This window comes from Pomacea canaliculata, linkage group LG2 (assembly GCF_003073045.1).
Source record: "Pomacea canaliculata isolate SZHN2017 linkage group LG2, ASM307304v1, whole genome shotgun sequence".
NCBI classification, from domain to species: Eukaryota; Metazoa; Mollusca; class Gastropoda; order Architaenioglossa; family Ampullariidae; genus Pomacea; species Pomacea canaliculata.
Window position 1 is genome coordinate 13481990 of NC_037591.1, and position 16136 is coordinate 13498125.

At 42.6% G+C, this 16136-nt stretch overlaps 1 protein-coding gene across 1 annotated transcript in view; it reads right to left on the reverse strand.

Moving 5' to 3' along the window:
* LOC112557654 overlaps positions 1-16136 on the reverse strand; it is a 28421-nt gene that overhangs the window by 6446 nt on the left and 5839 nt on the right. Inside the window, exon 2 of the mRNA XM_025227643.1 lies at positions 9584-10437. Coding sequence (XP_025083428.1) covers positions 9584-9644 — 61 coding nt within the window. The 5' untranslated portion in view covers positions 9645-10437. The remainder of the gene's footprint in view (positions 1-9583; positions 10438-16136) is intronic.

Genomic DNA, 16136 nt, shown 5'->3' on the forward strand with positions numbered 1-16136 from the left:
TACGCCACATTTCTCTAATCTACCCTTTCTCTTTTAGTCCATCCCTATAATAGTGCCACTCTTTCTTTCTTTGCTTATTTCTTTCTTCATTTTTCATTCATTTAATTTGTACGATTTTTTTTAAAGTTTATTTAGTCATTCTTTTATGTTTATTTAATTTTTTTAATAGTTTATTTAGGATTCTTATTTGTTCATTTTTTAAATTTTTTTATTTTCTTTTTCTTTTGTTCTTTCTTCATACCAATTTTGAAATTTCATTCTTTCTTTCTTTTCGTTCATTTATTTTTGTTTATTTTTTTATCACCACTCTTTATTCTTTTTCTTTCTTTCTTTCTTTCTTTCTTTCTTTCTTTCTTTCTTTCTTTCTTTCTCTTTTGTTTGTTCTTCAAGCCATTTTTAAGTTCCTTCGTTTTTCATGTATCTCGTACTCTGAAAAAATTAGCTAAAAGTTTAGCTAAAAGATCATGGCGTCTTTCATGTAGTAGCACAGATATCTCAAGAACACAGCCCAGGCGTTTTCCATCGCTGGAGTCCACTCCAGCTGCACAGTCTCTTGAGCCGCACGGATGAACTCCACCAGAAAGAGGTCCACGTACCACGCCGGCACCTCCACGCTGGCGTGCACGAGGCCAATGTGAAAGGAACACTCCTCCAGTTTGCTTTTGAAGGGCAAATACAGCAGCAACTGGTCGAAGAAGAAGCTGACGTCCCAGACGTGCTTCAGGAAGTTCATGTGTCGTTCCTCGTCGTCGTCGACGTCGACGTTGCCGAACTGCAGCTTTAGGCGCGGCACGCGGCGGCACATCTCCACGAAGGCTGACTCGATCAAGTCCGGAAAGATGCTTCGCAACAGCTTCCAGGACTCCGCCACGATGGTTTTGTCGTGAGGCTCGAAGTCAGGGAGTTGCAGTGGCATACCACGTGCTGACGCCACCCTCTCCCACGAAGGTTTTTCAACAATCCGGTCTATCGTCCGCCTCCTGTTGGATCCGAAACAACCACCCATGGATGCTGGCGAGTCTGTTAGAAACCACCTTTTTTCTGTCGTATTTTTGTTTCCTGGATGATGAAGATGATGATGATGATGTCATTGGGGTAGAAAACGAATAAACGCGCTGTTTGTTGTTGGCGGCGGAAGCTTAGAAGCATCTATGGCAATGTTAGCTGACAACAAAAGCAAGGCTGATGTGACATGGTGTGACAGGGTCGAGCTTCTCTTGTGTACTGGATGAGAACGACACTAGTGGAGGAACGGAAAGTCTGGACATACGTAATTATAAGATGACGCAAAACTTCTCTTTCTTTCAGTTGACGTCATTGATGGCGTCAGACACGCTCAAAGTTCTGAGTCAGCAGGTTTCTCAAATAGAAAAACAAAAATAATGCGCCAGGTGTAGGTAACAGGTGTTTATTGTGTTCCACACACACACACATATATACACACACACACACACACCACACTGAGCGATACACACACGTGTGAGCACGGACGTGTATAGGTGGACTGCAGTCTGTCTGCCAAGACCAACGCTTAGCTTCTTGCGAAGTTCTCCGCTGTTAGTCTCGGTGAGCCTAAACAAAGAATGTGACTAAACCGGAAGCTGTGTAATACCATGCCTCGTTTTAGTAGTTAACTGGAAAAAAATCGTCTGCCAGCAGTCCAGTAACACAAGTTCGTGGTGTGTGTGAGTGAGAGGAAACGAAGGGACATTCATATCACGGACATGCTGTGCCTGGAGCAGTGCTCTTATCACACGTGCATCGAGTCTATTTTTGGTGTTCTGACGACATTCTTGCCAATTACTCATTTAAATGACGTGCAGTGAAAATTGTCCAATGAAATCTAATCGTTCACCTAGGAGACAACAACCACAGTGGGCGGCAGAGCACTAGAGTGACGTAACACCACTTTACCGCACTCAAGCGAGATTTTATTCCTGGCATTGATTACAGGTCCAAAGGGAGTAATTTGCAAACGGATATTTCTTAGACGGCTGGATTTAAAACAATTAAATTTAAACATTATACATATTTTGCCGTTATCTATCTACACCCGTTGAAAAAAAATTGTAAACAATTCAGTATGATCTTTAAGTCTATGGACGCAGGAATGGGCGTTGCGCTAATGTAAAACATTCATGAAAACCAACAGCCGGATGGACAGGTAGTCGAGAGATGGAGCTGCCAGCTGGGTTTTGGAGAGGCAGGCATGAAACAGAAACTACACCATACCTCACCCACACCATCATGACGTCACTGACATGGGTGGGCGGGCATGCACACGACCTCTTCTTTCTGGAGGCAATCGACATGCAGGACCCGTAATCAGCAGCTGTACCCACCAGATCGAAGGTCGATAGATTTTCTGATCGTAAAACAGACGTCGTCTTGCTTTTAAATCCCAACGGAGAGTGACAAGCCTTCTTCCACCCGCTCGAGGTCTCAACGTCTAACTCACCGGAGGTGCAAGTGCCGACCGACAAGGGCGTGTCGAGGCAAGTACACTGCTTTCCTCCCTTCCTGCCTCCCTGCCCGTGGCCAAGGAGACGCCTACATGCGCGCACGACTAAATGTTAACGGTCTGGCCAACAAGCCACATCCTGCTACTCGCGGTTAGTGGATAAATGTCTTGTAGACAAATATTCGGCGGTGGAGGTCGATAAAGGTTCCTGCCTGCATGTTTGTGGTTAGTCTTCTTTACGATTAACCTTTATTCTCAGTTGTTATCCTCACTTATTGACTGGGTTGTGCGTGTCCAAATGTCTTACCCTGCATCATTTTTTTTATTTGGTTATAATTTTCACACCGAAAATGTGTCCAGAGGTTTTATCAAACAGCTTCTGTTTTTGTGCACGCTTTCGGTACTTATTTATTAACAGTTCAACAATCTTATGATAATTATAATAATAACAATTTTTTTTAAACAGTACAAATACAACGTTAAAAATCATGTATTATTGTGTCAGTAAGAATCAATATTTGCAACATAAATTTCATTAGAGGGTTCTGCGAATACCTGAAATAAGAGAGGACAAAGGGAAAAAAAATCCGACCGAGGAAAAAAATTCAGCAGCGAGAGAACAACACCACCACCAAACAAAAATAATAACAAATAAAATGAAGCAATAAAAGTTATAACCGAGGGAACGGCCTTGTTTTGATCCTCTCAGAACGCGCCCTGGAAAAAGCTTGTGACTGTGAGACGAGCTTTACAACATACGTCGGCACCAAAGCCGTTAAGTCTGACGTAGGCACGGCCCGACGACGGTAACGGCATTTGATGGAGTACAGCGCCGCTAGAACTAAGGTGAGACAACCCGCGAGGAAGCATGCATTATTGATTGCAAAGGAAAGATAAGCCGGTAATTAAGAGCGGGTCGCGGACCTAGTGCGCACAAGCGCGTTACGTGGTCGCGTTTGGTGACGTCACACAATCACGACAGCGCCGAGAAAACCGTTGAAGAGGCTGGAGAGATTTCAAACCACACTGATATCACTTTCCACCTTTCTCTCTTTGGATCTTTTCTTATTTTTCCATCACGAAATGTTACATTTTGTATAATCCCTTTCTGTCACTCTCTCTCTCTACCTCCATAACTACTTACCCAAAAACAAGTCTGTAAATACCATGTAATGTAGTATTGCTTTATCGATATCTGGAACTGAACTTTCTGTATTCTCAACTAGAAATTTTTCACCACGGCTAGAAAGCTCGACATATTTTGCTTGGCAAAGAAGGACAATTTCCGAAAGCAGGTCTGCGATATTTTTGGCATAAAACTGGTCTCAGAAGCACTTACTAGGAATAATGCACTTGTAAAGGTAATGATTGCATATGATTGCTGTCTTATTTTGCTGTTCTTGCTTCATGCTTCAACCAAAAAGATGTTTTCCCGACTTACGAAACGTTATCTGATTTCCTAGTTACTATCTGGCCTAGTTGCCACGATAAAGAACGTCCTTGCGGTGCCTGTCGCCATAGCAACTGGACTTAAATTGTTTACCTGCCTCCCCCCACCTGCTCTATCTTTTTCTCTCTCTCATGCACGAGGACTCAGTCACAAATGCAAAGAAATGAAAGTACACACACACTGAGGTGGAAGCTGGGGTGAGCCTCGCATATGAAGTGATATGTGAATGAACAGGAAGGATTGAGGAGAGAGAGAAAAACTTGCAACCTTCATTTGTCTGCACACATACAGGTCACAGGAATCACAGACTTCTCAATCTTTACCTATCTCTCTCACACACACACCACCCACGACACAAGCAAAACTGAATCTGCGTACAAATACTTCACGGCGAAATAAAAGGCGCAGAAACGCCCATACTGCGCACTCTACTCGTAGTTACAAACATTCAAAGAGGCAAAATACACAGTAATACGAACGTGCACACACACGTGCACACACACACACACACACACACACACACACACACACACACACACACACGTGCACAAAGCATACAAATAAACTCGCACACAAAAGCGCTATCCACCCGTATTGCCCATGGTTCTCGTCTCCTTTATCCCGCTCACCGCGTGACCCGACAATCTGTTTTTACACGACCGAGCTGGATTTGATTGATTTCAGAGTTTTGTTTTTCTCTCCCGACACATACTCGAAGCAGTTGCTCGCTTGTATTAGCGGACCTCGTGCCACGGAATGATATTGATGGCGCAGGGGCAGCGAGCTTAACACGGATGATCAATGAGTGGACCTGGCAGTCTTCCCTTCACCTTCGTGTCTGTGCGCGCGTGCACGCACGTGAGTGTGTTTCCGTCTGTGTCTTTATTAAAATCTTCTGTCTTTCTCTCTCTCTCCCTGTCTTCAGTATTTTTCTCGTATTGTTTTATTAGCAGAAAATAGGGAGACTGTATTTAATGTGCTTCTGAATAGTCTGAGGTGAAGATGTTGGACTCCTGGACATCCCATAGAAAAGAACCCAGACTGAGGTTCTTTTCAACGTTTACTCATGGTTTGAAATAAAAACTTTTATGTTAACTTTCCACCAGCTGCACTTTAGCTTTGAACTTATTCACAACATGTGGACAGCGAGAACACAAAACAGAGTAGATGGCTTATATTAGATTATATTAGCGTCTGCATCCATTGTCCACACAAGCGCCCATAAACTTCTGCAGACGGTAAGAAGAATTCTTTGTATGCAAAAGGAGTTATAAACACTATTGTAATGGAACCTCACACCTTAAGATGGCGCCGTGGTGTCGACAGTCTGCCCCAAGCACAGATTCTACACCTTCTACGCCCAAGGAAGTCGGGAATTTACAGGTGGGGCTGGTCTTAAAGTTCAGTGAACGTTTTCTTTTGAAAATGAGAACAAAACCTCCATTCAATCGATGGCCGGCCACATGCTGCTGACACTGTTTCAACAGCAGTTGTGTTATACTTCAAGCTGTTCATACAACGCATGTGACGTCACACAAGTTTGCTTTGTACGGAGCATTGGCTTACCCCTAACCCTATCTCCAAAACTCTAGAGTATCCATATATGTCGAGGAGTTTATTTTCTAATTTCATGACTTCTAAATAGATAACTATCTAGGAATTAGCTCCAAGTTTGCTATCATACATAGCCAGTAGATTCTGTATCCGTCGAGGACGACCCTGTTTTCAATTCTTCAACTTTGGGGATAAGCTTAAAGCCATGACATCTGGTGTAGCTGGTACTATTCAAGAAATAATTCTGTTATCCAATAGTGGATATCTTTTCATGGTTACGTGTACTTTTTGTAAGTTTGGATGGGAAGGAAGGGTTAGGGAAAGGGGTAAGTCAGAGGTTGGGAAGGGAGTTACTGCAGCGGTCTGTTTATCCTCCACAAGCGATAATCTGGGGACATCCTCAAGTTCAGAAGGGATTGTTTTCAACTAAAAATATCCCAGCCTCAGGTAAATCCCATCGGATAGCTTAAAGCTTAATGAATTGTCATTTCTAGAAAGTGGATTTATTTTGCAATTATTGCTGGGCATTCTGATTATAGTCATTTTGAGTGGGTGGTTTTTAAATCCTTACAGGAAAAAGAAAAAGAAATAAACAATCTTACTGGATACTCTTTGTTTCGATTTTTTATTAACAAAAGATGATAAAAAAGGAAATGTGACCCCAAAAGACAATACCTCCACACAGATCGACACCAGTAAACAAGCAGAGAGGAGAGAGTTATAAGGAACCATAGCGACTACTGATTATTTATACATCAAGGTAAAGGTCGGTGATTAGGCGCAGAAGGAAATAATAGATCAATGCAGGAGGGAAGGGGAGGGATGGGTTGTGTAAGGTTTTGAGTTTGCGATCTTCGACTACCCACGTCTGACACAAGAAAGGAAAAGAAAAGAGGGAAGATAAACATTCTGAAGGAAAAGTCACGCTTGACCGAACAAGTGTCTGCCAATGTATAGAACAAAGAAACAAGAACGTCTCACATCAACAAACTGGTCTCGCAAGTATTGTTTCAGAGGAACATTTTTATCTTGAGAAATTTAACCGCGAATACCACACACACACACACACACACTTACATACACACATACATACACAACATCGTCTCAAACAGGTTACTCGTTGGCCTGGCGGAAGGACATGGTCTTCAACAAGTTCGTGTCAAGTGCCAGCCTCATGAAGCGACACATTCACAAACAAGGTAACCGTCGAGTTCATGAAATAAGAAACTGGGAGCTCGTGCTGGAAATTAGGTACGAAAAATTAACGAAAGCTCACAGTTCTCCAATTCGCTGTTGCCTTGACGACGCGAGGGGATGTTCTTACAATATGACCTTTTCCTGGTCATATTGATATTTGTGGGCCTATGATGGAGGGTGTGGTAGCTAGTGTTCCAAATCTGGAAGTAATTTATCGTAAACAAGTGCATTTGAAAAATGTTGTTTTCGAGTTTGACATTAGCTACAGATGGTAATCCATTTTCTTTGGGAATTAAAAATGTGTTTTATTCAAAATATGTCTTCGTCAAAATACCCGAAAAAAATGGAATCCACGACACGGATGGACCGGATCCTAAGTGGGGATTATAAAGCAGCTAAACCGGCTTTCGGAAGAGATATGGGAAATTCTCAGACGAAAGACTCGCAGGGCTCGTGATAAGTGAGCTTTGGTGTAGTAGTATGGAGGGTCAGTCAGGCCTGACCACTTGTTTTGCACGCACCCAGCAGTGTTTTCGCTGCGGGAGGCTGGACATTGTCTGGCTACTCATGTGATATTGAGTCAAGCATCGCTGATGGTGGTGCGGGAACGCATACGTCTCTTTCTCCATCTCTTCGTATGCGTGCGAGCAAGCACACACACAGACACACACGCATACAGATAGTGAGAGAAAGAGAGAGAGACACACACTCAGACACAGACATACGCGCATACAGATAGTGAGAGAAAAAGACACACACACACATCTTTTATTGCCACAGCAAGGGTGCGAGAATCTCCTCAAATTTGGCTATATACCCAAATCTATATATTTTCCTTTATAATTCACCTATGTTCCCGTATATATATAGAGAGCAAAAACATACTAAAAACGTTTATAAGGTTGCACGCCGACTTCCACACCTTTATGATACCTTTCACCTCCCTCCTCCCACTATACCCACCCTGACGTATCATTCTAGTCTTTCACAAAACAACACCTTTCCATCAAATATCTTTTCTTGATGAGTTACCACACAGCTTAATAATTCATTATCAAACTACGTTTTTCCCACATCATGAATATAAAAAGCCCAAACGGTATAATTACTAACTCATTGATGATTCGAACCTGACTTGCGAATTGGCAAATTAAAAAAAAGTTAAACTGAATAGAAACATGTTTAGAACAGTGTGCAGCAGACAAATACAGATAGACAGACAAAAAAAGACAATAAGGAAATATTAGAGAGTTTTCTCTTTCCCTCTCTCTCTCTCACAGGCACAGACGGGCAGGTTCTCCCTATACTATTATTTTTTTGAATTAATTTATTTTATTTGCCAATTCGAAACTCAGATTTGACGAGGTCTGTAATGGGTGCACAACCGCAGTTGAATATCAGGAGAGAGAGAGAGCTGTAAACACTTCCTAAAACTTTGTCCAACGTGACGTCTCCGCCATGTGTAAACGGATGTACCGAACACCGGAAGGCACTTACAACCTATGAAAGCTGCGCGCGCACTCTAGCCCTTGCCAGTTGAACTCAGAGACCAAAATCTCAATCATTTTGTAAATCACATCAGAAGGGCATAATTTACATTGTCTGATGCCTTTTACATACCTTGTATTATCATCTGCTATTTGATGAGTGAGGGGTTTGTTATTCTCATTTGTCGTGAAAGTGTGATATTTATGTGACTTTCTGTTATTAACAAGCTCTGGCAGTGTAGAATTTCTACAAGGCTCAATAAAGGAGTGTTGTCGTCTGGAGGTCTGCTCGCTCTTCAGACAGACGCTGTACAGGAAGAGCAACTCGCCCACCACGCTGGCATCAGGTTTAATTACGACTGCCGGACCAGCCGACCAATATTTCTTTCAAGGCACCCAGCCCCTTCCTTGCCTCTGTAATCAGGAAGGACTCGGCTCACATTTCTTTTTATCTCTCCCTTCGTTATTTACTTCCATAGTCTTGGCTGGCCCACACTCTAATCAGATGTCTGGGGCAAGTATCAGCTAACTTCGTGTCTATAATTTACCGTTCTTCCGATTTCTTGTACCTTTATTTTCTAATCAAGAATTGGAAAAAAAATCTGATTTTTTTGAGAGTCTAGCCGAATTCATAACCGTCGTCTGTTGGGGTTTTGGCTGAGCTAATGTAAAACAAAATTTGTGAATACTCAGCAAGGTGTTACCTCCAGGCACACACTTTCTCGCGCCCCCAGAGTACAAGGGTCGAACAGACGCGTGCAGTGCTTCACGAATGGCGATCTACAGAGCTCCTCATCGTTATTCAGCACAAGGAGGCCTGTCTGGCCAAGGATTTCCCTCCCTGTCTTACTCCTGCCGTGTGCCTTGACGCAGAGACGCCTTGATTAATTTTATTCAGTCAACGTGGGGCTGGCGCGCGCGCACACATGCACTCACACGCACGTGCACGGGATAGAGCTTGAGGGAGCGAAAGAGAATTATATACAGAGAGAGGCTGACACAAAGAGGTAGAGAAAGAACCAGACAACCAAAGGAAGTCAGGCGAAAGTGTGACCGAAAAATTCTGCAGAGAGAGTGAGAGATGGAAGGGAGAGACAGAGAGAAAGAGACGGCAAAGAAAAGTTATCGAAGACCAGGAAATACGATGATTGTGTTTTTTTTCTCTCTTTTTTCCCCCCCAAGTAATTGATTTCTTTTCGCAAAGTGGAAAAGCTAACGCCGACTCTCTACAGGGGGGACTGAGAACGAAAAACACAGATATGTGCTCCCCAATCTCATCGCACGGCTTCACACACTGTTCCCAACGCACCCGCTCATGGAAACACAAATAACGGTTTCATGTTGAAGACCGCTTCGAATTCACACACTCATCAGCTCCGGGTGCAAATCAAAGTCCAGCTCACGCACTACAGACTGTGAGAAGTTGCTACTCACCCGCAATGGCGCCGCACACGGACAGGATGCCAAGACAGCGCAACAGGAGCCCAGCCGACATGTTGGTTGATGTTGTAGCTGTGCGAGGGTTGCTCTGTCTTACTGCCAGACAAACATGACTTCAATCCAAAAATTAACAAGACATTGGAACAACTTCCTTCCAGCTTCGTTTTGACGAGACCATTTGCAACGATGCATCATGGTATAGGATGGCGTTTGGCGGACAGCGTGACATTTCTGTAAATTCCTAACATGAAGTCTTCGGTATGTGGTTGAAAATATCCAATCCTGCTTTTTTGGTGAAAGCTTCCTGATATCTGTCAATGTCTGGCAATATCAGCAAGGAATAAACCGTGCTTGTCTGTTATCTCAGACTAGAAATAGGTTTCCACAGGCTCACACTATTATTGTCAAATGCCAGATGTTTCTTGGTTTTCTGCAAAGACCTACGTCCTTCGAGAATAAAAAAAAGAGGACTAAGTGAATATACTTTTAGCTGTAGACACCAGACTTGTTTTTCCCGAAGTTCTTTTTTTTATTAATTTCTGCGTTAACGGTCCTAACCACCAGCAATATTTAGAATTTAGATCCCTCGGACGATCGGAATAGTGTTTTTTTCTGTCACAAAAGGCTCATTCTTTTCGTCTCTTTGTTGAAATATTCTGGATTAATCCAGGCTGCTGTCAGGGTTTCCGTGGAAATCGATGGAATTTGTTGGAGCGCAAGGCTGATGCAGATTCTACAGCTGAAGTGGATCTGTCTATTGCCACCCTTGTCCAAGAAGGTCTCCACTTAATTTCCGTAAAATGACAAAATAATATCGATGACTCCGTCATAATGACCTCGACACGCACCTGCAGAATAATAATGGAATAAACATTAGCAAGCACAATGATAATAGTTGTATGGTTACAGGCGAATTCGTAATATTAAAGGAGTACAGAATTAGAACTACAGGATAAGGAAAATAAATCACATGTATTTTGCACAATTCTAGAAAAAATAAAAATATTAACAGTAGGAAGCAGGTAAATACCTGGGCAAATAGAAGCATTAAAAACAGACATGGAATGAGCAGTTTAGTAGATAAAAGGAGGTACTGAAAGGCGATGTAAAAATTGTGGTGGGTATATGAATTGTGAAATGTAACTTCCACTTTTAAAGATCTAGTGGGATGCATTTTTTTAGCAGCTGGTTAAATGTTAGTAAAACATATTATTTCCACAAATATAAATGAATAGCTGTCCCCTCTCCATTCTTGCAATATATACCATCCTACCCTCCCAACATCACCAGACAGAGGTCAAAATCGTGATGTCACGCTTGTGGACAGATAGCTACGCATTGACAACCTAAGAGTATCCTGTGTTGTTGACCACTTTCTGTTTACACTGGTCATGCAAAGTCATGAACATCATGGACACAGACAACACACAGCCCGTGGCAGACAATGAGGATCAGGGATGTGCGATCGTTTCGTAAGACCACAAATAAAATGATACCTTGTGTGAAAGAAGAGAACAGATGAAAGGGTGTTTCGGATAGGGAAAGCATCAGTTGGGCAGTCTCTATTCTGACAACAAAAGTATAGTGACTAGTGTCTTATCGGCTTGATTAATTTCTCGATTATTTTTCACTTGGGTTGACTAGATATGCATGCAGAAAGAAACGCAGAGAAAAGGAATGAAGAGGATAATAATAATAATAATAATAATAATAATAATAATAATAATAATAATAATAATATAATAATAATAATAATAATAAATGAAGACACTTATAGACAAACGAACAAATACACAAACTAAGGAACAAACGATACAGCACAAAAAAATAAATAAACAAATAAAAAAGCAAGAAAACAAACAAATGAACAAATAAAAAAAAAACTACAGAGCAAACAAATCAAAAAACAAAAAGACAACAAAACAAAGAAACAAACAAATGAAAAGACAAACGTAAAAAAAAACAAGCAAACAAATAAAACAAACTAATGACAAATCCTGTGAATAAATAAACAAACGAAAAAAAAAATAATAACCGAACGAACAAACGAAAAACAAGCAAACAAACAAACAAGCAAACAAACAAACAAACAAAAGGTGAATAAACAAATAAACCAACCAATCATATTATCAGCAAGTCCCACCAGCCACATTATTGACTGCTACGTTTCGACAGGACTGTCCTTTCTGCAGTGCGGGATCCAGTGCGGAATGATATTAGTTTTTAAACTGTTTACTCCACGACCATGCATCTCTGCGGACGGACGATGTTGATTAGAAGTAAATTCTCCTTCTCGTGTCGATAGCCTTTTCTCGCGTCTTCGCGTGTCGATCTTGTCTTAAATCCCACGTGATGCTCTTGACTCCCCGCCGAGACGGCGCCATCTGTCCATCTTCGTCCGCAAAGACGTCCCGAAGACTTTCCGATGGAGACCACATCACTACAAAGATTTTTGGATGCAATGTAATCTTTCCCATTCAAAAGAGAAATAGGGGGCGGAATGAATGAATAATTGGAAGAAGGAAGGAAAGAAGAAGAATGAATTATTCCCCTTTCTTCTTTGTATGACAGAAAACGAGGACAGTGCGAGGGGCGACGAATACAGTCTATAAACCTGTTAGGTGCTAAAAGATTATAAAGACGGATCCAGACAATGACATGATTGAAGGAAATGACCTTCTTACGACACCAGAAGAGCGTAATTTCGAGAACATTCTCTACCAGTGGCAGAAGTACGTTGTGCACGTAAACTGCCTGGAAGCAGGCGGGAGGAGTGAGAAAGGGGGTCGACAGGTGGAAGTAGCCGCCATCGATCTGTCCGGGCGACACCTACATTGTTATCGGCTAGCCAGAGCAGTGATGTCTACTACCCAGACTCTTGCGAAAGACAGGCAGACAGACTCAGCTTCTGTCCACCATCCTTCAGGCTCTTTGCCAAAGGCGCAAGGGTGGACGGGAAAGATTCGACTGTTGGGGAGACAGCAATTTCCTCTTTCCCCCCCAGAGAGCTGCTTAACTTCAAAGCGCGAGACCAAAGATGACGAAGTAAGGAATGGAATTTTGGTGTTTTACCCTATGCCAGCAACTAAAGGCAGAATAACAAAGCAGCCGGTCTTGTAAACAGGTGCCATTGGCAGAAAGAAGGACGTGCCCGAGATGAGATATGAACTCAGGACAGCTCGTCGTCACTGCATTGGTGCCTCATCTCCTAAGACATGTTCGAAGCTGTTCAAGGAAAGCGGAGAGGAGTGAACCTTTGGCCGGAAAAAATTCATTGAAAGCTGAACTGCAAAGCAAACTGCATACTTTGGAGAGTGTCGTGGCCTTTAAAATAAGTACTCCTCGGGGAAACTCAGGCAATTAAAAATAAATCGGCAAAACTGTAGAGCTCTGCTGCCCATGGTGACCTGCACACCTGTACGCGATTACCTTGGTAATCCCATATACGCTTCATTGGTAATCAGCCATTGGGCCGTTGATCATCCTTTCATCTGCTTCGTTTTTTCTGATTCCCAGGAGAGACAACTGATGGCGAAGGTACAATGAACACACTAGTGCTCAAGCGGAACAACAGCGGGGTAGGCTGACTTCTACACTGCACTACCGGCTCTCAGAGACTATTTGTACTCTGTCAACTGCTGAGTGATTGCTTTGGTTGGAAGGTGCTTCCACCTAGAGGGAATTTCGCACTATGAAAGGACAGAGAATTGGAAGAAACCGGAGTACCCGGAGAAAGCTCCCGATGGCTGGTCCTGCGAGCAAGTGTCCCATACAGAGAGCGTCCCGAACCGAGATCAGAACCCAGGGCGACAGTGTTCTGTCCTAGTGTTCCTATACGATCTCGCCTGCTAACATCCACAGGTTCCACTTATGAGTGAGATGAAGAAAAAGCGAGATTCACGGATGAGTGGTCCATGGCACGCGAGACAACTATACAAGGCGGCTGTTTGTCTTCGCCCAGAGCGGACAGGATCAGCTTCCAATTTGTTTCCTCAGCGCCACCAGGGGCTTACCTGCCCCCCTCCTCCGACTGTTTTTTGAGCTCAATGTTCGCAAAACATCAGTGTACATAAGCGCTCATGCACGAGGTACGCATGCGCAAAGTGATCACTTTTTTATTATTATTTTTTTTTGGGGACGAAGACGGTCTACGGTCAGCGAAGAGGTCATAACGAAAGTTACAACAGTTCGGTTTTTTTGGACGTTGAAAGTCTGCATTTCTCGTGCTAAAGTAACAGTTTTTCAGAACCACGAGAAATGTAGACTCTCAGCATCCGAATAATCCAAACTGTCCCTCCTCTCTCTCTCTTATTGGTTAGGCAATGGTGTGAATGGTGTACAAACGTGACGTAGTACAGTTATTAGCGCTCGTTGATCACAGGTGCGAATCTTAACGGATAATTAATTAACGGATGGGTCTTGGAGGTTGAACTTTACATGTTAGTTTTATATCGCCTATATCTACCGATATCAGGAACAAACGCAAACCATCAAGGTTGGTCCATAATTTTTTCGTAAGTTTTAACCCTAACCCTCTCCAGCCCCACACTGTGAACAACAGCAGTTGCGAAAACAGTTTTCTTATGCCATCTCCGTATTAAGTCACTACTGCATAATTACAAGCTCATTTAAAAATGTTGATACAATATAGCATCAGGACTGTAAACAGTACAGCTATAATAAGATCATCATGCACGCACACGAGTACCACGAGAAAAGAAATCGAGAAAAATATTTTCAGGTCGCAAACGATGCAACGTTTTTTGAAGATTCGAGGGCTGAGTTCGCAGATAGCCACCCCTTCCCTTACTGCCACTGACGATCAAAGTGTATTAACCACCCCCTCCTCTCGTTGACACCATTTTCAACTCCTCTTCTTTCTTTTTTTTGCCTTTTGTTTCCGTGGAAACAAAACGTGCGAGCGTTGAGCTGTGCGAGGCCCAAATCTTGTTGTGTCCTTATCTTCGATTAAAGATCGAGTTTCTGGTAGGCTGGTCTTATTTTATCTTCTGTATTGCTTTCAATTTCCTGCAGCAGCAGCAGCAGCAGCAGCAGCGGCGAAATCCTCCTTTCCTGTCTTGTTTTAAGAGTTACAATATTTTTCTTAAGAACATCATCTCTCTTGGAGACAACTCTTGGGTGTCATATGAGAATTTGGTTCACGTGTGAGGTCGAAGATTTGGAAAAATGTCCTCAGGTCACAGAAACATTAGCTGCGCCATGACTGGCAGAACTGGTGGGCGGAAGGTAGGAGGGGAAAAAATCTTTCGGAGGTTTGTACAATTTAGGAAGGCGGGGGAGAGGTGGTGATGAATCGCGAAAATACATCTGTTCTCACACTCACGTTTGTTAAGTGTCGGAAATGGTTTCAGAAGTGAGGCAAAATAGTTTACCGACCAATGGATCTTGTAAAAGCTTTAATGTGACTTAGTTCATGTTATTCTCTCTCTCTGGTCTTCTTGTTTCTTTTTTTTTTTCGTCAAGATTTATAAAAAATTCAGTTCTTCCGGATTTGTTTTCATGACATTGAGAAATATCTCTGTAGAATGTGCGTGACCACAGGTGAAAAACAACAAAGATTGAGGCCTTGGCAAGGCAATCGATGATGCACATCAACACACACTTATACAATATATATATACACACGCGCGCGCATGAAGAGCATTCGAGGCTTTATCTGAGCACAGGATTCATAACACTCTACGTAAGATATTCCTCCTCCATCCCATCATTGTAAAAAAGAAACTGCTCCAACTCTCTACTAATGAACTAATATAGACAGACTATTGTTGTTTCCACCTGGTGGAACCACGAACCCTCTTCTGGCTACAATGAAGCAGCGCAAACTGTCAGTTTTGACCACGAGACCGGGCACCATTCTTTCAGGGTATTTTGAAGAGTGGTCGAACAAGTTAAAAAAATCCCTGGGTACCTTACATAAAAGAACAGAGTTCAATACAAGGTTAGGAGGCAAGCTGTGTCCATCCCGACTTTCCGACGACCAGCACCAGCTGACCAGCTTACCTAGTCGCCAACTAGTCGATGATGATGATTGAGGATTGATTGATTGATTGATTGATTGATGATGATGATGATGATCCACTTCTTGCACAAATTACGCACACAAACATACATACTTGAAAGGAAGCAAACGGACGAGACTACAGACACTGTGTGGCACTGTAATGAACGATGGAGTGTGACTTGTGACTGTGTGACATTATGTGAGAGGTCATTAAATGGCCTAGAAATGTGTGGCACGATAACGGTAGTAGAGAACATTTCCCCCCCCCCCCATGGGCAGTCTTGATATTTAAAGCATCATTTGCTGGAAATAAAATTTATCTACTTAACAATTAACCTGGTGTTTAGCTGTATGTGAGTAGTTTCACCTAGTGTGTTCACAGCCTGTACAATCCCACCCTGCCTGTCACTTAGTAAGAAAAAAACTAACACTTTTCTTAATTGCACTCTAGAGAGCAGAGGTCAGTCTCGAGGGAAGGTAGAGATTATCGTGGACTTTGTACCTGTACGTGCAGGTGAGTGA